Source organism: Oryctolagus cuniculus, chromosome 1 (assembly GCF_051225735.1).
Source record: "Oryctolagus cuniculus isolate XC-2025 breed Fujian yellow rabbit chromosome 1, ASM5122573v1, whole genome shotgun sequence".
Classification (NCBI taxonomy): Eukaryota; Metazoa; Chordata; class Mammalia; order Lagomorpha; family Leporidae; genus Oryctolagus; species Oryctolagus cuniculus.
The window spans coordinates 200,461,882-200,486,554 of record NC_142867.1 but is presented as its reverse complement, the minus strand read 5'-3'; the positions used below and the strand labels follow the sequence as shown (position 1 = coordinate 200,486,554).

The window sequence follows — 24,673 nt, the reverse complement described above, 5'->3', positions numbered from 1 at the left end:
GTGGGGGGAGCCTCTGTGGATCGCACGTGCGCCCCTCCCACCCCGGCCCCGCCTGTGGCTGTAGAGCGACTCCAGGTGGCGGCACCGGGATGGAGCCCTCTCCCCCGCCTGGCTGAGGCGGCACTCGCGCCGCCTTCACCGCCCGCCGCCGGTCCGCCCAGCCCACCATCTGACCCAGGTGCTAACGCCACAGACCCCAAGAGCTACACTTCCAACCCGTAGCGTCCGAGGGCGCGGAAGCCGCTGCAAGGCGCTTTGGGCGGTGAACTCGGAAGAGGCACGAGTCCTATTTTTTATTTTTTCCCCGTAAAGGGCTTTCTTCTTTCTTCCACACCGAGCAGGAGGGGCTTCTTCCCCGGGCCCAGCGCCAGGCGTCCTCCCTGGGCGCGCACCTGCGAGGCGGGCGCCGTCCCGGGGCTTGCTTTTTCCTGACGGGGTCCACAAGCCCGCCACCCTCCCACGTCTGGGAGGGTGCTGGGGAGCGCGGCGCTTCCAAGGCCGGCTTTTGGGGCGCTGTGTGGCTGTAACCTCGGTTCTGGAAACCGCCGGCTTACTCGACCCGCAGCACGCAAAGCGGAGTCAGCGCGACTCCTCAGGCGCTGGCGTTCGCGGCGCGCGGCCACCCGGACTGGACGCGGGCCGGGCTCTCTCCTCGCCGCCTCAGATGGACGGTATTTTTTTTAATTCAGTGCTTTTGGTCTAGATTTTAGATTAATTCCATGTAACGGGATTCTTGGAACTTCATCTTTCTCAACGTCTGAGGGGAGAACCTCTGGGTCGGTGTCAGCGCGGGTTCCGTCCCGGGAACGTACCTTGACCCAGAGGGACCCCCTCGGGTCACACAAATACTGGGCGGCTGGAGGGAGGGCAAACCTGGGACAGCCAATGGCCGGCCGCACCGGCGTGCTTTAGACTCCAGGCAGTCGTGATTCTGATTGGACAAATTAGGCGGACAACGCGCTTGTGTCACCCACAACGGATTGTAATTGGCTGCAACATACAGTTGCTTTTCTAAGGTCCAAACCTAGAGCTGCTTAGTAATAAGTCCCGCCTCAAAAGGCGTTTGATAACAGTTTTGCGTGTTGTAAGGCAAACGGTGATTGGTCACAGCGTTCACGGATTCCGTCGGTAGTAAACACAACCAGGCTCCCGGGACCGTGGATTGGTCAGTTTTTTAGGGGCCGAGTAAATTCCTCCGGGTTTCGTGAGCCGGCTGGCTACGCTCCCGCCCAGGCCCCGCCCCACCTTTTGCTAATTGGCTGCAGCCGGGTCTGGGAGGAGGTGAAATGGTGCGGGGAGGGCGCTTTTGCATTGCGTCACTTCCGTTTACTGCCGGGCGCCGCTGCTGTGTACTCCGAGTGCGGCGGCGAACCGGCTGAGGGAGCCGAGGGACGACGACAGGAGGGGTGGGCGGGGGGCGGGCGGGCGGAAGGGGGAGGAAGTTCCATCACGGAGACTCCAGTCTGGACGTTCCCGCCTCCTCCGGCACTGTCGAGTCCGTTAGGAGAAGGGTCGCCTCCTCCGGCGAGGGGAAGGGGGGCGGAGCCCGACTCAGGTGAGTCGCCCCTGTCAGCCAGAGTCGCGAGGGCGCGCCGGGGGCGCGCTCACGTGGAGGCGGTTGAGGGCCGGGGTCGCGCAGGGAGTCGGGGAGCGCGCAGATGGGTACTGGCCACCCCCGCCCCAAGCCTACCCTGTCGTTCTTTCTGAGGGGGCATTGTTACCCTTTGGCTCGGAGGGGCCGGCGGGTGGGAGGCGGGTTCTTCTGCGCAGGCGTCCCCTGTGTCCCGACGCCAGACTGTCTGCCGGCTGGGGCGGGGGCTCGTGCCCCTGCGGATCTCCTGCTGGCGACGTAGGTCCCTTGCGTGGGGTGGGAGAGGCCTCCGGACCGGCCGCCTGGCGGGGTGAAGAGAGGACCTGCTGTCGTGCAGCATGGGGTTGGGTGGCTCCCTTGTCCCCATCCTGGGTTTTCTTGAACGACGAGGTTCCGTTTCACGCGAGCAAGGCCACAGGCGGCGTGGAGGGGGGCGCCGGCGGCGGCCCCTGGCCGGGTGGAGTCAGCGTTTCGGAATGCCCCGACTCGCTCCGAGAGGACTGAAGTGTCTGGTGGGCGCTTGCTGAGCGCTCAGCACTTGCAGGCTTGGTTGCGGGCAGCCTTGGGAGATGCGGAGGTGAGACCGCGGCATCGTCGCTCTGCCTCTGTTTGGAGGACGGACATACTGGTACATAAATACTAGTAGAAGGCAGTGCATTAAGGCTCGCGCGCCGGGCGGGGTGGGGGGTTCTTCCCAAATGCTCATTTATTCCCAAGTCAGTCTGCATTGTGGCTCAGTGGAGTGTACTGTAGGAGCGAATTTCTGAGTGCAAACCGAATCCTAAATATTTAGCTTGGAGGCCAGTTTTTCGGTAAGGACCCGGTGTAGTGTTGAGTACTGAGTGCTGGTGAAGGTGGATTAGAGGAAGAAACTTATCGCCTGCAAGAGTTGAAATCGTCTTTCCAAATTATGTGAGTAGCCTTTGCGGTTGGAGTCAGTCAGTGTTCCATTAGGAACTTCAGATAAGGGAACGCTGCGGCTTGGTTGCCACTGGTGATCTGTTGTCCGGGCTTGGACCGCTGTGCCTTAGGTAATCCTGTAAGGTGGGAGGGGGCTCTCCTGGGTTTTGCCGGGGAGCTTGCTGCTGGTTTGCTGAAGTCCTGTGATTGCTGCTGTGAGTGGTTGGCACTAAGCTCCAAGAGGCCGGAAGAGACCGGCTGGGAAAGGAGAAATCATTTTAGAGTAAAGCCCCTTGGCCAAAGGAACACTTTCCAGTCTTGCTGTATTCTTTCTGGAATGCAAGTCTCTGCAAACTTGAGAAGGCTGACCTGGCCACCGCAGCCAGGTGGTAGCCTGCCAGGTGAGATTAACTAGTTGCAGACATGTTCTGGACCCTTGGGTTTTGCTGAATGAAGGAACCAGAATATTTTGAAAAGTACTGAAGTCAGCTTTCTTTCTGGAGTTTCTCCCTTTTTTCTCCTAAAACTTGTGTCAAACATATCTTTTAGTTGGCTGGGATGCTGGCCAGCTGGGTTGTGGTTTATGGATGTGTCAGCAGAATTGTGAAAATGGTAAGATCTGGAGGAAAAGTATTTTATATTGGGGTATTTTCCTAGATTTTAGGGGTCAGTGCTCTCCAAAGAGACTTTGTCACAAGTAGAAGGATCTTTAAAAATCACTTGGATACCAAAATGCATGTGTTTCACGTGTTAGAAACTTACTATGTTGTGTTTGGTGAGGTGGACACAATTTGCTGTAGTGCAGACAGAATCTGCAGTCTGCCTCAGATCCTCCTGGTGTTACCAGGGTTGGGTTGCTCGGGTTCTTGTCTTGGGCAACAAAGAATTCAGATGTGAGAGTGGCACACTAGCAGAGTGAAATGAAGAATGAAGCGAGTACACCTGACAGACCAGGCGGCCATCTCAGGGAAGAACTGAGAGCCCAGTCTGCATTCACACTGCTGTTTTAGTGGATGTTGGGTGTGGGCCTTCCTTCTCCTCGCTCTACACCATTTCTGGAATATTGCTGGGTGGAGGGTTTTCTAGGTGTGGAATCCCTCCCAGAGCTTCATAGTAGTCCCCTTGGTGAAGAGCAGTTGGGATCTCTCTAAACTGCCCCAAGGGATAGGGGCTGGGACCTACCCAACCAGGTTAGTGAACAAAGGCAAGACTTTTAACATGTAAATACCATTTTGCTTCTGAGGCTTGCTTCCTTATTCCATCACACAGAAGTTTCCATTTTTCTTCAGCCTCTCACATACACTTAGGTTCATGTCTACTTAGCTACCTTAACACTTGGACAGGGAAAAAAGAACCCAAGAAATTGATTCCATGTTAACTGTCAACTTTTCTTCTTTTTAAAGATTTATTTTTATTTTCTTGAAAGGCAGAGTTAGAGTTGTCTCATCTGCTGGTTCACTGCCCAGATGGCCACAACAGCTGTGGCTGGGCCAGTCCAGGAGCCAGGAGCTTCATCTGGGTCTCCCACGTGGGTGCAGGGACCCATCTACCACTGCTTTCCCAGGAGCATTTAGCAGGGAGCTTGGTTGGAAGTAGAGCAGCCAGGACTAGAACCAGCGCCCATAGGGATGCCCACACTGCAGGTGGCAGCTTAACTCATTATGCCCCAAGGTGGGGGACAGCTGTCAACTTTTTACTAATTAAATTAATTGTAAATATGTTTCCCCCATGTGAGTTTCAAGCATGAAAGACCTTCAGACAGTTATTAAAATGGATAATGTGCAGGGGCGTGAACCAGTGGATGGAAGACTTCTCTCTCTGCCCCTGCCTTTGTCTCTCTTTCAAATAAATAAGTAAATCTTTAAAAAAATGCATACTGTGAAAAACCTGTGTGTGGATTCTAATTTTTTGCTCCAAAATAAGCATCTTTTACTTCTGTCTTCCAGAAGTACCCTCTGCCAGTTTTCTTTTACCATACTGAACGTTTCTCAAATACGATGATGTCTAGAAGAGCCAGTTTGGAGTAGCAGGTGGGGCAGAGTGTAACACTACACTGCACCTTTTGTCAGAGGGTGCAGGGAACTTGTCATATGCTAAAAGACCAGCTGTTTCTGAGTGAGCTGTTGCTCTTTACAGTTGTTTTCATCATTTTCACCCCCTGAGTGGTGGCTTTTAATCTCAAGATCGAGTTTTAGGGTATGATTTTCATTTCAGAAAATTTTGATTTAATCTACTTGACAGCTCAGACAAGAAATTGTGTTGGAGTACTGACTTTTATGTTATAGTAGATGTAGAGGCTTAGTATCCAAGATTATTTTATCTGTACTTTCCCTACTCTTCTAACGTATTTAGATTATTTAAGGTTCCAGTATTTCCTTGATTCTGAAACACGTTTTGTTTACATTTTACTTACCTTCAAGACAGGATGCAGTAAATAAGCATGAACTGTGCCTTGGTGGGCAGAACTTTTTTCTTTCCTAGTGTTACATGAAATAGTGCATTTTACAAACCCTGGCATCTTAGATTTAATGGAATTTAGTATAATTAAAAATACTTATGTACCCAGTTAATTCATTGTAATTGTAACCCTTGAATTTTCAAAATTTGCTCTTGTGCTGTGCTCTGGAGAAAGTTTGTCACTCTAAGGAAGCCTGTTGGAGATTTTCTTTATATAGGTGAAAACTAAGAAATATTTCTTTTATAAACTTTAAAGGATGATTAAATGGTGGGTCTGTCTTTCAGAAATTATACCAGGTAGTCTTTTGGTTTGTGCAGGTGTTAGTGTAGGTTTACAAGCGCTGTATTTCTAACTTCTTAAATTTAAAATGGTTCCGGTGAGTTGTCTCCCCTCTTTTTTTCTGTACATTATTTTGTTAACATGGTGTAATTGATTTTTCAGTGCATCTTAATCAATCAATTGTAATTTAAAATCCAGTCAACCATCTTCCTCTAGAAATGCAAGGGTTATACATTTGTAGTGCTGATTTAGTCTCTGCTGCAAAGGGGATTTGAGGAAGGAGGGCAGGGAGAAGAAAACCAAGTGTTTTAGGGTTCAGTTGTGAATGGAACCCAAAAATGCTACAAAAATTGAAACACTTTTTTTTTTTTAATAGACCTTGAAAAGCAACTCAGCAGGTCAATAGCAGGGGCAGTGGGAGGTGGGAGGAGAAGATAGCTCCTCCTGCATCAGACAGGTCTGCTGGCAGTGAGGAAGGTTTGGAAGGGTGGTCTTTGGTGGCAGTAGCAGTGAGGAGGGATTTGAGTAAAGGGGAGAAGGGAAGACTTTGCTAGTTTTTCCTCCTTTTTCTTCACAGTGTTCACTCTTGACCATGACCCTGCTATTCAGCTCCGTCCCTGTAGTCCCTATTGCAAGGTGTCCGCTGTGTAACAAATCTTCCCAGGCAGATGAATAAATTAATTCACAGGCTTTTATTGGGGTTCTGTTCCCGGGCGAGGTTTCCCGGTCCCAACAGATTGGGGCCGGGGAAGTCACACGTCAGAGATTGGGAGTGCTCCTTTTATAGATTCAGGGCATGGGGGTTAAAGGTTGAGGTGGGTCTGATCCTCACTGGTTGACCTTTAGGCACCTGCAGGGACCTTGACAAGGATTTTTTTTTTTTTTTTCTTTTTGACAGGCAGAGTGCACAGTGAGAGAGAGAGAGACAGAGAAAAAGGTCTTCCTTTGCCGTTGGTTCACCCTCCAACGGCCACCGCGGCCGGCGCACCGCGCTGATCCGATGGCAGGAGCCAGGTGCTTCTCCTGGTCTCCCATGGGGTGCAGGGCCCAAGTACTTGGGCCATCCTCCACTGCACTCCCTGGCCACAGCAGAGAGCTAGCCTGGAAGAGGGGCAACCGGGACAGAATCCGGCACCCCGACTGGGACTAGAACCCGGTGTGCTGGCACCGCAAGGAGGAGGATTAGCGTAGTGAGCCGCGGCGCCGGCCGACAAGGACTTTTCTTCCCCCAAGTACAGGTAGGAACTTTCCATTCCCGGAAGTATAGGCCTTCCTTCCATGCAGATCCCAAAGCTACCACCTATACTGCCAGTCCTCTAGTCCTTATTACTAGTCCTCATTCCTGACTACATACTATCTCTTCTCTGAATGTCCTGTAGTCAGCCACCTGGCCCATAGCTTGTTGGGGTTGCTCCAGTTACAGCAAAATGAGGTGTCATTAGGGAGTATATCTCTTCTTCACTAACTGTTTGAATGAGGTAATGCTGGGAATGATGTGTATAAGGTACCTGGCTTAGTAGTGTTCAGCCCTTTTATCTGCTCCTTCGTTCCCGGACTGGTGGAAGCACAGCAGGAAGTGCTGTGGCAGTGTTGCTGACACTGTGCAGGTACCTTTACCAGTTTGCTGCCCTAGGACCAGGTTAAAGAGATACTCTTGGGGGTGATCCTGGAAGGTGATGTTGTTGCTGGGAAACTGCTAAGAGCTTTATTCCACAAACTTAAAGTAGCACAACATATGTGCAAGCTGAAGGTTGCCTGTATACTTAGTCTTATTTATGCTGTAATTTTGAAGAATGAAATTCCACATATGACTTTTTTCCACATAAACTGAGTATCCATTAAAAGTAATAAATCCATTATATTTGAACACAAACAGCATTTTATAAAAACTATCCCTAAAAAATCTTTAGTGAGTGTTGCCCCGGGGCACTTGGCAGCCCGGGAAAGCCTGTAAACTAAGGGCTAGACAGTCTCCCCACCTATGCCCAGAAATGCAGATTACCTGGCTAGGAAAAGCCTGTTGGACCACAGGAAAACTCCCTGTACCTAGGAAGGGACCTTGGATTCTACACATAGTGCAGTAACAGTACTTAGTCTCTGTTACTGTCTGCCCACTGCTGTTTGCAGCATGTTTCATGAATCTAACTCTGCTCACTCTGACGGCTCTGCTGAATTTTCACCACTTGTGATGCTGGCCTCAATAGGTCACTTCCTGCAAGGTCTTGGTGGCCCATATGGAACTTCTCAGACCACTGGGAGCCAACTTGGGATGAGTGGCTGCAGAGCATCCAGGCAAATCCACATGTGCCATAGGCCCCCTGTCACTCTCAGCCCTTCCTTCTCCCCTACCCCTCATCCTCAGGGATAGCTCCCCTGTGCAGGGGCAACTGACAGTTCCTGGCCAGGGTAACTCCCTGGTGAAATCAGAAGGGCCTGAGGGGTAAGAACTGCACTTCTCTCTATTCCATCAGTAGCCTGTCTTTGTCCTTTTCAAAGTTTGCATTGACTACTCCAGTGAACTCTTTTTCCTTAAGATTTTTAAAATTTATCTTATTTGAAAGGCATAATTCGATACGGAGAGCCAGAGAGATCTAGAGATCTTCCATCTGCTGATTCATTCCCCGTATGACTGCAAACAGCTAGACCTAGGCTAGGCCAAAGGAAGCCAGGAGCAGCCAGGAACTCCATCTGGGTCTCCCATGTGAGTGGCAGGGATCCAAGTACTTGGACCATCATCTGCTGCCTTCCCAGGTGCCTTACCAGGAAATGGGATTTGAAGCAGAGCTGCTGGGAAGTGGCACTTGGATATGGGCTGGATACAGGATGCCAGCATTGGAAATAGCAGGTTTTAACCCACTGCACCACAGTGCCAGCCCCTTTTGTAAATTCTTTCATCATCTGTGCCGTCAGCCTCAATCATGTCCTGTGGCAGTGAAGAATAACTTTTTTGTGGGGGGTGAGGGAGTTGCTTTTTTTTTTTTTTTAACAGTTTTAGATTTATAGAAAAATTGTAAAGACAGTACAGAGTTCCCACATACCCATACCCAGTTTCCCTATTGTTAACATCTTAAATTACTGTGGTATATTAAAATTAACCATTGGTACATTAACTCAAGCTCATTCTTTGTTCAGATTTGCTTAGTTTTAACCTAATGTCCTTTTTCTGTTCCAAGATCCCATCTGGGATAGCACATTACTTTGAGTCAGGTTGTCTCCTTAAATTTCTCTTGGTTGTGACAGTTTCTCATAAGACAGTACTGTTCAGATAATTTGTAGAATGTCCCTCAGTTGGGATTGGTGTGTTGTTTTTCTCATGATTAGACTGGGTTTATGGGATTTTGGGGTGGGGTGAAGGGAAACAGAAGGATAAACTGCCATTCTGATGATACACCATTGATATTATGCATAGTCATATGTATATTATCAATCGGAATAACTTACTACGCCTGATGTTGACCTTGGTCACCTGGTTGAGATAACATTTGTCAGATTTCTCCACTCTAAAGTTACTTTTTCCCTTCCCTTTCCTTACTGAACTCTGGAAAGAAGTCGTCATGTATGGCCCACAGTTAAGGGGGGGAGGGAGATTGTGCCTCTACCTCCTTGAGGTCATAGTATCTGCATAAATTATTTGGAATGCCTCTGCATGGGAGATTTCTCTCTTTTCTGTTCATTTGTTTAATCATTTATTTGTATCGCTATAGACCAATGGATGTTTATTTTATTATTTGGATTGTAATTCAAAACTACTTTTTGTTCACATTGTTCCACTTTTAGTCATTGGCCAGCCTGTCTTCTGTTGGCTCCTGCGTCCCTTTCATATATTGCTATTTTCTTTTTTCTTTCATTTATTTGACAGAGTTATAGACAGACAGAGAGAAAGGTCTTCCTTCCATTGGTTCACTCCCCAAATGGCCGCTACGGCTGGCGCTGCGCTAATCTGAAGCCAGGATCCAGGTGCTTCTCCTGGTCTCCATGCGGGTGCAGGGCCCAAGCAATTGGGCCATCCTCCACTGCCCTCCCGGGCCACAGCAGAGAGCTGGATTGGAAGAGGAACAACTGGGACTAGTACCCAGCGCCCATATGGGATGCTGGCGCCGCAGGCAGAGGATTAACCAAGTGAGCCACAGCATCAGCCCCTCATATATTGCCATTTTCATCTTTGTGTTAAGTACTTCCTTACTTTTGCCTGCCCCAGTCCTAGAATCAGCTTTTCCCCCAGGAGCCCTCAGCTCCTTTCATTGGAGGATGTTATTTGTAACCCAGGTGTGGGCACTAGGAGTGCTCAGAGTTGCATTGTTTTGTTTTTTGTTTTTTGTTTTGACAGGCAGAGTGGACAGTGAGAGAGACAGAGAGAAAGGTCTTCCTTTTCCGTTGGTTTACCTCCCAATGGCCACTGCAGCCAGCACACCACGCTGATCCAAAGCCAGGAGCCAGGTGCCTCTCCTGGTCTCCCATGCGGGTGCAGGGCCCAAGCACTTGGGCCATCCTCCACTGCACTCCCAGGCCACAGCAGAGAGCTGGACTGGAAGAGGAGCAACCGGGACAAAATCCAGTGCCCCAACTGGGACTAGAACCCTGGGGTGCTGGCGGAAGATTAGCCTGGTGAGCCGCAGAGCCAGCAGCATTGTTATTTGAGAACCTCTTTAATGTCTTTAATTTAATAGAAGACAGCTGGATTCTTATACTTGCTCCTGCATTCATTAAGTTGCAATATACTGTATTGATTGAAATACACCAACAAAAATGCAGCATCACACAGATACATAGTTGGAAAAGGAAGGAATATTTTAATAACCAGATAATTTTGGCTATTCTCTGATATGTTACCAAAACTCTACAGGTGGTATTTTCTTCAAATGATTAGTTGCCATGTGGAATCTGAAATTGTATCAATAAACTTTTCATATTTTTTGACATTATATCAGTTTGTACTTTGGTTGAATTTTTTTTAATTCTTTTTAACTCATATGGTATTTTATAACATTGTTACATGGTCCTTTGGAAAGTACTGAGTCACTGAACTATGAAGATAAAAATGTCATATTTATTTATTTATTACAAATTTATTTGAAAGACAGAGTTACAGAGAGAGTTTTCTGTCCGCTGGTTCACTCCACAAATGACCGCAAGCTGAGCTGATCTGGAGTCGAGCCAGGAGATTCTTCTGGGTCTCCCATGCGGGTGCAGGCACCCAAGGACTTGGGCCATCTTCTGCTTTCCCAGGCCTTAGCAGCTAGATCAGAAGTGGAACAGCTGGGATTTGAACCAGCCCCTATATGGATGTTGGAGCTATAACCCACTGTGCCATAGCACCAGCCCCCATATTTATTATACTAAATATCACCAGTGATCTTATCAGAAGTCTGTGAGCATTGGGAAACTCACAGGAACAAATATATATTATCCAAAATTCTGATTTTCACCAGAAAACTCTAATTTTATTATTGGCAACAAGTACTTCAGTTGGTTTCTTTAAAATGCAAGCTCATTTCATTCATTTTCAAGAAAATGTCTGCCAATCACCCAGATGTAAGCAGCCATGGAGAAGTGGGCATTTGGTGCAGAGGTTGAGACAGCACTCGGGACAGCCACGTCCCATCTTAAAGTGTCTGAATTCCAGCCTGGGCTCTGTTTCCATTTCCAGCTTTCTACTAATATGCACCCTGGGAGGAAGGAAGTATTGAGTGAAGTGCTTGGGGCCCTGATACACATAGGAGACCAAAATTGAGTTCCTGACTCCTGGCTTCAGCTGGCCCAGCCCCAGCTGTTTTGAGCAATTGGGGAGTGAACCAGCAGGTGGAAGATCTCTTTTTTCTCTGTTTCTACTTCTCTTTCAAATAAATTAAAATAAATTAAAAATTTAAAACAATAAATAAATAGCCACCTATTGTCATTCATTCTTACGAGTAAAATTGGTGTGCACATGTGCTTTTCCTAGAGGCAATATCACAAGGGTATTTCAAAAAGTTGGTGGAAAATGGAATTAGGACACGTTTATTTTTTTTAATAGAAATTCATCTTAAAAAAAGATTTATTTCTTTGAAAAGCAGAGTGGCCAAGACAGAAAGATCTTCCATCTGCTGGTTCACTCCCCATGTGGCTGCAACAGCTGAGTTTGGACCAGGCGGAAGCTGGGAGCCCGGAACTCCATCCAAGTCTCCCATGTGGGTGGCAGGGACTCAAATGCTTGGGCCATTCTTGCCAGGCACATTAAGAGCAGAGCATCCAGACCCAAACCTGTGCTCCAGTATGAGATGCTAGCATCACAAACAGCAGCCTAGTCCATCCTACCACAGTGTCAGCCCCAGTACGTTTATTTTGATATAAAAATTTTTTGAAATCCTGTTTTTAGTTTTTTTGTTTTTGCAATATGCATTTTCCATGGATGTATGGAAGTACCCTCATGTTTCAGTTTGCAGCACAATTACCTCAGGGGTACATGCCATTTCATCATGTATATTAAAAGATACTTACTCTTGGCCGGCACCGCAGCTCACTAGGCTAATCCTCCACCTGCGGCGCCAGCACCCCAGGTTCTAGTCCCAGTTGGGGCACCAGATTCTGTCCCGGTTGCTCCTCTTCCAGTCCAGCTCTCCGCTGTGGCCCAGGAAGGCAGTGGAGGATGGCCCAAGTCCTTGGGCCCTGTACCTGCATAGGAGACCAGAAGCACCTGGCTCCTGGCTTTGGATTGGTGCAGTGCACCGGCCGTAGAGGCCATTTGGGGGGTGAACCAACGGAAGGAAGACCTTTCTCTCTGTCTGTCTCTCACTGTCTAACTCTGCCTGTCCAAAAAAAAAAAAAAAGAGATACTCTTAAATAAAAAAAAAAAAAAAGAAAGATACTTAGGCTGGCAGGGCACTTCAATAGGCTAATCCTCCGCCTGTGGCGCCGGCACACCGGGTTCTAGTCCTGTTCGGGGTGCCGGATTCTGTCCCGGTTGCTCCTCTTCCTTTCCAGCTTCCTGCTGTGGCCCAGGAGTGCAGTGGAGGATGGCCCAAGTCCTTGGGCCCTGCACCCATATGGGAGACCGGGAGAGGCACCTGGCTCCTGATTTCAGATCAGCGCGGTGCGCTGACCGCAGCGCACCGGCCACAGTGGCCACTGGGGGGTGAACCAATCGAAAAAGGAAGACCCTTCTCTCTCTCTGTCTCTGTCCACTCTGCCTGTAAAAAAAAAAAAAAAAAAAAAAAAACAACAACAACTTAAGAGTTGAGATGTGGGGCCGTTGCTGTGGCGCAGCAGATTAAAGCCCTGGCCTGAAGCGCCAGCATCCCATGTGGGTGCCGGTTCTATTCCCAGCTGCTCCTCTTCCAATCCAGCTCTCTGCTGTGGCCTGGGAAAGCAGTAGAAGATGGCCCAAGTCCTTGGGCCCCTGCACCCATGTGGGAGACCCGGAAGAGGCTCCTGGGGCCTGGCTTTGGATCAGCGTAGCTCTGGTCATTGTGGCCATCTAGGGAGTGAACCAGTAGACAGAGGACCTTTCTCTCTATCTCTACCTCTCTCTGTAATTTCAAATAAATAAAATAAATATTTTTTTTTTTAAAAAAGAGACATAAAAACAGTGTAAGGAAGGGGAGGTGAGATCTGACCAGGTTGTTCCTCTTACCCATTCTGGTTCTGCCTAGTTCAAGCATAGGTGTCTACCCTTTCCACCAATTCTGTAATGAAGCCAGTAGTCTTTCAGTAAATTACTATCATCCTTAACTAAGATCAGCTAGTGTTGGCTGCTACCAAGAAACCTGGCTAATAACCCTGTTAAAAATTTAAAGAAGAAAAAAAGAAAAAATATTTTTATGACCATTATCTGAAAAGTGATGATAGTGTTTAGTTGAAAATTATGTGCCTCCTGTTTAACTTTTCTGATGAAGTGTGTTAATTATTAACATTAGTTAAGAAGCAATCACTATGCAGTGCCTACCTCTCTAGACCTTCCTGCTTTACAACCAAGCTGCATAGGTTGCTTCCCATCCCTCAACCCCTTCCCAACATTTACTTGCCTCTATCTAGAATGTACTTTACATCTGTTTGTCAAAATCCAAACCACCCCAGCTCTATTGTTCATGTTACCATGAAACTAGAAATGACTTGTCTTTTTTTTTTAAGATTTATTTGAAATTCAGATTTATTTGAAAGTGAGACTTACACAGAGGAGAGGCAGAGAGAGAGAGAGGTCTTGTATCCGCTGGTTCACTCCCCAGATGGCTGCAATGGCCGGAGCCATGCTGATCTGAAGCCAGGGGCTTCCTCCAGATCTTCCCATGTGGGTGCAGGGCCCAAGGACTTGCGCCATCTTCTACTGCTTTCCCAGGCCACAGCAGAGAGCTGGATCGGAAGTGGAGCACTGGGGTCTCAACCTGGCGCCCTATCGTGTGGGATGCGGGCACTGTAGGCAGCAGCTTTACCTCCGGCACCACAGTTCTGGCCCCCTCCTTTTTTTTTTTTAAGATTTATTTGGATGACAGAGTTACAGAGAGGCAGAGGCAGAGAGACAGAGAAAGGTCTTTCATCCACTGGTTCATTCCCCAGATGGCTGCAACGGCCAGAGCTGCACCGATCTGAAGCCAGGAGCTTCTGGATCTCCCACGTGAGTGCAAGTGCCCAAGCACTTGGGCCATCTTCTACTGCTTTCCCAGGCCATAGCAAACAGCTGGATCGGAAGTGGAGCAGCTGGAACTCGAACCGATGCCCATATAGGATGCTGGCACTGCAGGCAGCAGCTTTAACTGCTACACCACAGCACCAGCCCCAACTTTTGTCTTCTTTGAACACTGATTACACTTCCTTCTACACGGCTTAGTGCTTTCTGCTTATGAATAGATTATTTATGTCTTACTTTCATTGATCGCCTGTAATTGGCAGTACTGTGTTCCACAGCACTTAACCCTGAATAAAGTGTGCACTTCCAGCCATTATAGGAATGCACTCGTGTGCCAAATTCACAAGTATGTTAACAGGCTGTTGAGGCATCTGGGGCCGTATGGCTCCTCCACTACATAAGCCCTTGGTGGGTTAGCTATGTCTTCATGCAGCTGTCAACGTAATTCAGCGAAGCAGCCACCTCTTGCCCTCATTTTAGAGTTGTCACTGTTCATCTTCAATCAGTTGGGGAACTAGAAAAACTTGAATTTTGTTTTTATTTAAAACAGAAGACTGAGGGCTTGAGGGGACTTTCCTGTGAGAAAATCTTTTCTTACCCAGACTTTGATCTTTATTTTGGATATTCTGAGACTTTTTCTTCCTGGGTTTTGGTTGATCTTAGAGTTAGTTCAGATTCTCAAAAGTGATTGTTGGGTAACGTGGTATTACATTTTATCTATATACAGCTGAATTTCATTCAACAGATAATTTGATGAATTGTATATCAGGCATCATGAGAGAGAGAAGTAGATAGAAAGTAAGCAAGCTGTTTTAGTAGAAAAAAACATTTTGGGGGCTGGCCCCATGGCACTGCACTTAAAGCCACCACCTGTATATGGGCACTGGTTCAAGGCCTGGCTGCTCCTCTTCTGATCCAGCTCTGTGCTATGGCCTAGGAAAGCAGTACAAGATAGCCCAAATTCTTGGGCCCCTGCACCAGGGTGGGAGACCCAGAGGAAGCTCCTGGCTTCGGATTAGCTCAGTTCCAGTTGCAGCTATTTGGGGAGTGAACCAGTGGATGGAAGACACATATCTCTCTCTCTGCCTCTCTATAATTCTGCCTTTCAAATAAATAAATAAGTCTTAAAAAAAGAATAAAGCATTTTGAATTTGCACTAGAAACTTTAGTGGGATACTACCTTTTCTTTTTTTAAAAGATTTATTTATTTGAAAGGCACAGAGTTTTGATTGATTGATTCACTCCCCATTGACCACAAAAGCTGAGATTGGGCCAGGCTGAAGCCAGAAGCCAGGAACTGCATCCTGGTCTCCTACATGGGTGGCAGAAAGTCAAGTACCTGAGCCATCGTCTGCTGCCTCCCAGGTACATCAGCAGGGAGCTGGGTTGAAAGTGAAGTAACCGGGACTTGATACGGGATGTGGGCATTCCAGGAGGCAGCGTAACCAACTGTGCCGCAATGCCTGTCCCGTAGAACCTGAGAACTCTTTTTTTTTTTTTTTTTTAAGATTTACTTATTTCTTTGAAAGAGCACTAGCTTCTATCTGCCAGTTCATTTCCCAAATTGCTGCAGTGGCCAGGGCTGAGTCAGGATCCAGGAGCCTCTTCTGGGTCTCCCATGTAGATGGCATGGCCCCAAACACTTCGGCCATCCTCTGCTTCCTTTCGCATGCAGGCCATTAGCAGAGTGCTGGATGGGAAGTGGACCAGCCAAGACCCAAACCAGCGCCTCTGTGGGATGCTGGTGTTGCAAGTGATGGCCTTACCTGCATTGTCACAGTGCCAGCTCTTTGTAAAACCTTTTTTAAAAACTCTGTTCCCTTAGAACAGCCTGACAGAGTGCCTGTGGCTGAGTATCACATCAAGAGTACCAGAAAGCATCTCAGTGTAAGTCAGAGAGTCCTTAATTAAACACAATAAAGTTCACTCAAGCTTTAAGGAGAGATATGTTTGAGATTATAGTATGTTAGTTCACAAAATCTCCAGGAAGGTGAGAAAGCCACACTCGGGTGCCCCAGAGCTGGAAAGAATAAGGACCACATGGTGTAACCTCTGTAGAGAAATCATACTGCTACTGCCACCTCCACCACATGCTGCTTTGCACAGATCCTGCTCTAGACTAGCTACTTAGAAAAGGAACTGCTGGGGGCTAGCGCTGTGGCGCAGCAGGTTAATGCCCTGACCTGAAGCGCCGGCATCCCATATGGGTGCCATTATGAGACCCAGCTGCTTCACTTCCAATCCAGCTCTCTGCTATGGCCTGGGAAAGCAGTGGAAGATGGCCCAAGTGCTTGGGCCCCTGCACCCGTGTGGGAGAACTGGAAGAAGCTTCTGGCTCCTGGCTTCGGTTGGTGCAGCTCTGGCCGTTGCGACCAGTTGGGGAGTGAACCAGTGGATGGAAGACCTCTCTCTCTGTCTCTACCTCTCTCTGTAACTTTGTCTTTCAAATAAATAAAATAAATCTTAAAAAAACGTTAATTGGCCAGTTTTCTGGCTAAGATTAGCTTTGATTTTAGTGAGTTTGATTTCCATTGCCAATCCAAAAGATCCTAAGGGAAGTGATTAAATTGGGGTGAAAGAAGGTCACAGTTAAGGAAAGATTATTTTGGAGTATCTCCAAATGGATACTTGCACATAGTTTCTCCAGATTTCTCTTTTTTTAAGATTTTTTTTTTTTTTTTTTTATTTGAAAGGCAGCATTACAGAGAGGGAGAGACAGAGATCTTCCATCTACTGTTTTACTCCCCAAATGGCCACAACAATCGGGGCCCAAAGCCAGGAGCCTGTAACTCCATGTAGGTCTCCCACAGGGTTGGCAGGGGCCCAAGTACTTGAGCCATCTGCTTTCCCAGGCACATTAGCAGCGAGCTAATGGAAGTGGAGCAGCCAGGACTTGAACCCACGTCCATGTGGGATGTGGGTGTTACAGGCTTAATTAACATGGCAGATATTTACGGCCCAAAGTCATAAATTAATGTTACTAACCCAATTATAGTATTTAGAAGACAGGCCCTGTGAGAAGTCCATAGGTCATTGTGGGTAGTGAGTGCTCTTAGTTCTCCCAAGAGAGATTGTTATAAAGGCCCGAGTTTGGAGCCAGCTTCGTGGCTTTGAGGGTTAAGCTGTCACCAGTGACACCAGCATCCCATATGGGCCCCAGTTTGAGTCCCTGCAACTCAACTTTACTTCTGTCCAGCTCCCTGCTGTTGCACCTGAAAAAGCAGCAGAAGGTGACCCAAGTGCTTGGGTCCCTGCCACCCACTTGGAGACCCAGATAAAGCTGCTAGCTTTGGCTTGGCCCAACTCTGGCTGTTTCAGCCATTTGGGGAATGAACCAGCAGATGGAAGGTTTCTTTCTCTCTCTCTCAACTCTACCTTTCAAATAAAGAAAGAAATCTTTTTAGAAGGGGGCTGGGGTGGGTAGCACTGTAGTACAGCAGGTTAAGCTGTGGCCTGCAGAGCCAACATACCATATGGGCACTGGTTTGAGTCACAGCTGCTCCATTGCCACTCCAGTTCCCTGCTAATGCACCTGGGAAAGCAGTAGAAGATTGCCCAAGTCCCTGCGCCCCTGCCACCTACATGGGAGACCTGGATGAAGCTCCTGGCTTAAGCCTGGCACAGCCCTGGCCATTGTAGCTATTTGGGGACTGAACCAGCAGATGGAAGATCGATCTCTCTCTCTCTCACTCACTCACTCTGCCTTTCACATATGTAAATAAATCTTAAAAAAAAATTTTAAAACATGGAAAAAGTGGAATCAAAAGACAGATACATTAAAAAAAAAAAAAGCCCTGAGTCAGGACGGGCCCCTCCCTCTGCTTCCTGGCTCACCATGTGATCCATCTTGTGCACAGCTTCGTGTTCTGCCATTATTGCCCTCATCAGAGGCCAAATCAGGGCTACCCAACCTTAACCGCTAAAACTGAGCTGAATATACATTTTCTTTTTATGAAGTTAGCTTATCTCAGGTATTTCATTGTTGTAACAAAAAAAAAATGACTAATACAGGGATCTAGTGTGGAGCTGAGAATCTCTAGACTGATGGAAAGTAGAAAGATTGCATGCACTGTTAAGCTGTCTTCTAGTATTTGAACCTCTCTTTTTTGGGGGGGTCATTTTTAAACTTTAAAATATTTATTTTGATCCACTTGAAAGAGAGAAAGGTATCTTCCATCTGCTGGTTCACTATTCAGATGCCAACAACAGCCAAGACTGGGCCAGGCTGAAGCCAAGACTCCAACTGAGTCTCCCATATGGGTGGCAGGGCCCCCACGCACTTGAGCCATCACCAGCTGCATCCCAGGATGTATTAGCAAGAAGCTGGATCAGAAATGGAGTAGTGGAGACTTGAATTAGGCACTCTGACATGAGATGCAGACATCCCAAGTGACGACTTAACCGCTGCCCCACTGGGATCATTTTAACCCCCTCAGTAGCCTCTTCTCATAGATCTGTGGGCCATGGGAAATTTCCTCAAAGTGGTGCTTCTGGAACCACAATCTCTGTGCTCTGAAGCTTTTTCTATGGAAAGTAGGGATTGCACATTGAGTTTGACATTTTAGTGACTGACCTTTAGTGGGAAGGGTCACAGTTTCTTAGACTCAAGGTGAGATTTTTAAAGTAAGGTTTTTTTGTTGTTGTTGCTGTTTTTTTTTTTTTTTTTTTTCATATAACCTCTGCCTCTTGCTGAAAAAGGAAAGGCACTGAATGGAATATTGCCATCCTTTTAGATTCATATTCTGGGTTGAAGTTCTATTTCTTTGGGAAGTTACGTTTTCTACCTTACAGGGTTGTTTTGAAGGTTAAAAAGATTGTAAATCAAAAACCAGCACAATTACTGGCAGGCACTTGGAAGGCTCTCAAATGGTAGGTACTGTTATTTTATGATTACTTCTGCAGTTGCTCCATCCTCCATGCAGGAGAAAAAGTGATAAGCTGAGTGTCTGGCACTGCTTGTTTTCCCATAGCAGGGCCCAAGTTTTCATGGTCTCTTACTTCTTAGAACAGCTGACTTATACAACTTGGAACAACTCCATTTCATTTATTTTGTTCCTTAAACTAGAATGTTTTTTGTCTGTTATTGTCACAAAATATTACACCTCTTTGGAACTTGGCACTGACTAGTTTATGAGATTACTTTCCAAAGCAGGGACTACCAACATGTGAGTAGTCATTTTGTTTAATCTTCCCAAAGCTTTTTTTTTTTTTGGCATTTAAAAAAAATTTACTTATTTATTTTAAAGGCAGAGAGAGAGAGATGTCTTCCATCTGCTGGTTCACTCTCCAGATAGCTGCAACAGCTGGAACTGGGTTGATCTGAAGCCAGGAGCCAGGAGCTTCTTCTGGCTGTCCCTTGGGCCATCTTCTGCTTTCCCAGCCATCGCAGAGAGCTAGATCAGAAGTGGCTGGCACCGTGGCTCACTTGGCTAATCCTCCGCCTGTGGCACTGGCACCCTGGGTTCTAGTCCCAATTGAGGCACCAGATTCTGTCCCTGTTGCTCCTCTTCCAGTACAGCTCTCTGCTGTGGCCTGGGAGTGCAGTAGAGGATGGCCCAAGTGCTTGGGCCCTGTACCTGCATAGGAGACCAGGAGAAGCACCTGGCTCCTGCTTCGAATGGGTGCAGTGCGCTGGCCATAGTGACCATTTGGGGGGTGAACCAACGGATAGGAAGACCTTTCTCTCTGTCTCTCTCTCTTTCACTGTCTAAATCTGCCTGTAAAAAAAAAAAAAAAAAAAAAAAAAAGTGGAGCAGCCGGACTCATAGGATGCCAGCTCTACAGGCAGTGGCTTTATGCACTGCACTACAGCGCCAGCCCCTCTTCAAAGCTTTGAGCTCTGTGGCCCCTGAGTGAGTTGGGCAGAGGTCAAAGATGTGAGAATCCAGGACTGCATGCCACTGTTGGCTCTCTGCTCCCAGCAGGGAACCGTGGTATAGAGGGATGTGGAATGACTGCCTGTTTGCCTTTCTTTTTCTTTTTTAGTGACTATTTTATTTGAAAGGCAGAGTTACACAGAGAGAGGATAGAGTGAGAGATCTTCCATCTGCTGGTTCACTCCCCAAATGGTTACAATGGCTGGGGCTGGCCCAGACGGAAGCCAGGAGCCAGAAACTCCATCCAGATCTCCAAGCACTTGGGCCATCCTCCACCGCTTTCTCTGACACATTACATGGAGCTGGATTGGCAGTGGAGCAGCTGGGACTCAAACCAGCACCCATATGGTGCTGCAGGCAGTGGCTCAGCCAGCTGTGTCACAGTGCTAGCCTCACCCACAACACAGCTTTTTAACACAGGTTTATTTATTAGAGAGGGAGAGACAGATCTTCCATCTTCTGGTTTACTCCCCAAATGGCCATGATGGCCAGGGCTGCTCCAGGTTAAAGCCAGGAGCCAGGGACTCCATCCAGGTCTCCCACATGTGTGGCAGGGGCCCAAATACTTGGGCCATCTTCTGCTGCCTTCCCAGGCACATTAGCAGGATTATAACCAGAGCAGCTGTGACCAAACCAGCTCTCGGATATGGGATGCTCTGGTGTCTCAGGCAATGGCTTAACTCATTATGCTACAACACCAGCTCCAGTGTGAAAGACATTTTATTGAACACTCACAGCCACCACAGCCCATGTCTTCACAACCTCAGGTGTGTTATGTGTGTCTGGCCACTTCTGTTTCCATGTCATGTAATGCCCTGTCCAGAATCTCTGGCTCAGTTGCTTAGCCTGTGGGGAGGTTCTTCTGGCTCCTTGAGGGTGCCTGGCACTTGCCTGTAATCCAGGTGGGTTCCTAGGTGGGCCCAGGTCAGGCTGTCCCGAGGGCAGCTTCCAGGTCAGCTGTGCCTCCTGTGCCCTGGCCACCACTCAAGAGCCCCAGGCCTTGCCCTCTACATGGCTGCACACAGCCGGTGCCCAGGTCTCTGCTGTGAAGGTAGGCATGGCCCTGAGCCACCTGATAGGCACAGAGTTCCCCATGGGCTGGGGACTGAACAGGAATGTGGGTGGTGCTCGCTTAACACAGCTGCTGTACCACCTTCACCCTCACCTTCACCAAGACAGACTCAACAATGCCTCCTTGCGTTTCTGATCTCACATAGAATCACACAGAGTAGATACCCTCAATGGGAAAATGAGTGTTTTAGTGATACATTTTGTTGTTGGAAATTCATCAGAGATTTAAAAACAAAACTTTTAAGAGACATAAGAATGTGGGCAACGTGTGGCTACTACTTTAAGACATTTTGCCATTCCAGTAATGACTTTCCAGATACAACCAAGTGGTATGATACTCTCAGTTGCTAAGTCCACCTTTGGCTGAGTCCACCTTTGGTTTTTGTGGCTTCTAGAGTCTGCGCATGACTGCTTCCCAGGATCCTGAACAACTTTGGCCTCTTCTTAAGGCTGGGGCCCCAGAGCAGGTGGAAGGATTTGGTTTCCATGTTGCCCTCCTCCTGCAGACATTTCTATGAAATTCCATAATCGTATTTGTGAATTTGAAAGTTTGCAAAAATCTCAGGGCATATGTATTTAGAATGTCAATTATTTTTTGTATATATGTGTAATCTTACATATACTTTGTCCTTTGTCCCATCATCCTTTTTTAAAATTAATTAATTTGTATTTATTTGAAAGGCAGAGACAGGAACAGAGATTTTCTGTCCATTGGCTCACTCCTTAAATGCCCACAACAGCCAGCACTGGGTCAAGCTAAAGCCAGGAGCCAAGAACTCATTCTGTGTCTCTCATGTGGGTGACAGGGACCCAAGTACTTGAACTCTGTCACCTGCTGCGTCCCAGGGTGCACATTAGCAGGAGGCTAGAACCTGAAGGAAGCAAGGTCAGGACTTGAACTCGGGTGTTCTGAGAGTGGACGTGGGTTTCCCAGGCAGTGTCTTAACCACTAAGCTAAATGCCTGCACTTTGCCCTCATCAGGCTTTCCCTCCAGGTTAACATTCCTCAGAGGCAACTACTTTGAATTGTTGCACCCGTTTCTTAGGGCAGTGACTTCTAAATAACACTTCTCTTGCTGTTTTGAGAGAATTCATTTCAGATGGTATTTCTTGACTATAGAAAAGGTCAGGACTTCATCATACCATTTCTCCTCTGTCCCATTCCCCATACAGATTTGCGCTTCCTCACTCCCATTATCTCAGATTCGGTTCAGTGTTCATATTATGACTATGCAAATATTGTCCATAAATGAACCACATAGTGAGTGTCTGGCAACTAAATAACTTTTTTTTTTTTTTAATTTCCTGGAGTTCATCAGTGCCCCCCCCCCTTTTTTTTAAGATTTATTTATTTGAGAGGTAGAGTTACAGACAGTGAGAGGGAGAGAGAGAGAGAAAGGTCTTCTGTCTGCTGGTTCACTCCCCAAATGGCCACAATGGCCGGAGCTGCGCCGATCCGAAGCCAGGAGCCAGGAGTTTCTTCTATGTCTCCCACCTGGGTGCTACTGGCCATAGCAGAGAGCTGGATGGGAAGAGGAGCAGCCGGTACTCGAACCAGTGCCCATATGGGATGCTGGTGCTGCAAGTGGAGGATTAACCTACTGCGCCACAGTGCTCCCCCCCCCCCCTTAAGGTTTCTTTGTTTATTTGAAAGAGTTACACAGAGAGGAGGAGAGCTCCTCATCCACTGGTTCACTCCCCAGTTGGCCGCAACGGCCGGAGCTGCGCTGATCAGGAGCCAGGAACTTCCTCTAGGTCTTCCCACGAGGGTGCAGGGGCCCAAAGACTTGGGCCATCTTCTACTGCTTTCCCAGGCCATAGCAGAGAGCTGGATGGGAAGTGGAGCAGCTGGGACTCCAACTGGCACCCATATGGGATGCCGGCACTGCAGGCAGCAGCTTTACCTGCTATGCCACAGCGCCGGCCCCATCTTCTTTCTTTTTAAATGACCTGTTTCACACTTTGAGGGAACTGTTAAATTTTTACCACCCAGCCACATTAGATCATCTCTGCATTCCATTTTCTTTTCTGGGGGATTTTCTTCCTTGATGTCTCTTACTGCTCCGGTTTAAACAGGTTGCTCATGAGGTTACATCAGCTTTCGTAAATTCTCCTTTCCTGGCTCTCTGGTGGGTCTCTTATTTACTAGGTCATTTGCTTTCCTTCTCTTGGTTTATTCCCAGCTTGCTTAAGCATAACTTCTAATAGCTTCCCAGGAAAGGGAATGTAGGGAAAAAACCTCTTGTCCTCTTGCTTGGCTGAAAATGCCTGACAAGGTGTGGAATTCTACATTGGAAATAATTTCTTAGAGAATTTTGAAGAAATTATTGTCTTTAGCTTTTGGTATTGCTTTGGAAAAGTGTAAATGTTCTTGATTCTTTATTTACTGTCAAGCACCCTCCCCCGCCTTCCAGACTTTAAGTGTCTTTAATCTGAGGAGCTGTGAAGTGTCACAGTGATGATGTGGTGTGGTGATCTGTGTGTTCATTCGTCTTGTTGAGTGCTGGTACTTATAGGCCTTTCTGTTCTTCCTAAACGAGTCCTTCAGTTCTGAAAATTTTTTCTTGTGTTGTTTCCTAATTAATTCCCCCCCTCATTAACTAATCCCCTTGTCATATTCATTTACATTTACTTCTCCTTTGCCTTTGTGAAATATCTTCAACCATTCTCTTCCAGCCCTTCTATTAACTTGTAAATGTTTTTTCTCTTTTATATGAGCAATAGTTTTCTTATTCCCTTTCTTAAAATATACGTAAAAAATATATTCTCATTTCATAGATATCTGTATCCTGTCTGAGGGTGTTAATTACAGGTGTTTTCCCCCCTGCATTACTTCTTTCCAAATGCCTTTTTATTTCTCTGTCTGGGGCTTTGTCTTTTGTTAGAGGTTTTTCCTTCCAGTTTGTGGTGCTCCTCAAGGGTTCGCATTTAACTTGATGCATGAATTGATTGAAAGCTGAATGTTTGGGAAGCCTTGAGGACGAGTGGGTTTCACCATAGGAAAATTACTTGGGACCCCAGTGTTCTACTGGAGGGGCTCCCCAGACATCAGTTTCCCCAGAGAGGACTCTCCAGTTTCTTTGGGAGGATTGAGCCTGCTCCTGGTCTTGCTGATTGCTGGGCAGAGGAAGGGGCTGGATCTGGGGTGGGGAGGGGTCTCCCCATATGCAGACTAGCTTGAAGCTTCAGGTTTCAGTTTATAGGGGCTGATCCCAGCCTCACTCAGGTGCTTAGCTAGTGTCCTGAGTATTCTCTCTGGCTCAACCTTCTTGTACTGCAGGGACCAGGTTTCTTCCTGGAAACCTTCCATGCGCTCTCCCCTCACCCCTGTGAAAGGCAGGTAGTGTTCTTGGTTTCGTGTTCACCTGTTCTTCCCCCACCGTCACACTTAAAATACTTTATTGTAATAGCCTGTTTATGAGTCTGAGGGCAGAATTTAGATCTGCCATTTTACTTATGGTACCTGGGCACATTAGAAACTCAATCTGCATATGTTTGTAAATTGGAGTTTTGTCATTAGATTCAACCTAACTCCATTGCAAGAGACCAAAAGTTCATTTTCTGGAGAGAAACAGGGTTTTGTTTTGTTTGTTTGAGGAAGAACTATTGCTTTTTGGCCAGGGCTAGGCCAGGCCAAAGCTGAGAGCCTGAAACTCCATTTCGGTCTCCCATGTAGGTGGCAAGGACCCAACACTTGAGCTATCACCAGCTGCCTCTGAGGGTCTGCACCAGCAGGAAGCTAGAATTGGGAGCAGAGCTGGGTCTTGAACAGTTGCTGTGACATGGGCATACAAAGAGTGTCTTCATGAGACCAAATGCCTGCATCAAAACGTGCCAGGGGATTCCAATTCAATCCCATCAAGGTGGCATGTACCAATGCCATCTCACCAGTCCAAGTG

General features: G+C 47.3%; 1 protein-coding gene and 1 long non-coding RNA gene across 4 annotated transcripts in view; both read left to right on the top strand.

Annotated features, from left to right (window-relative positions):
• Window positions 1–1,317: 1,317 nt before the first annotated feature.
• Window positions 1,318–24,673, top strand: part of ZBTB5 (zinc finger and BTB domain containing 5) — a 29,441-nt gene continuing 6,085 nt past the window's right edge. The window contains exon 1 of one of the 3 annotated variants that reach the window (XM_008264813.5): window positions 1,318–1,555. Coding sequence is in view for 1 of the 3 variants with exons in the window: in XM_089318382.1 (XP_089174508.1) it covers window positions 2,161–2,168 (8 nt within the window). In the remaining 2 variants the exon portion in view is untranslated. Of the gene's footprint in view, window positions 1,556–1,731; window positions 1,850–2,031; window positions 2,169–24,673 lie in introns of those variants that run through there. The other 2 variants (XM_051843968.3, XM_089318382.1) reach the window with 2 other exon arrangements.
• Window positions 9,088–10,150, top strand: LOC149128813 (uncharacterized). The gene is made up of 2 exons (XR_016224320.1): window positions 9,088–9,347; window positions 9,556–10,150. It is a non-coding gene; the product is annotated as an uncharacterized LOC149128813 (long non-coding RNA).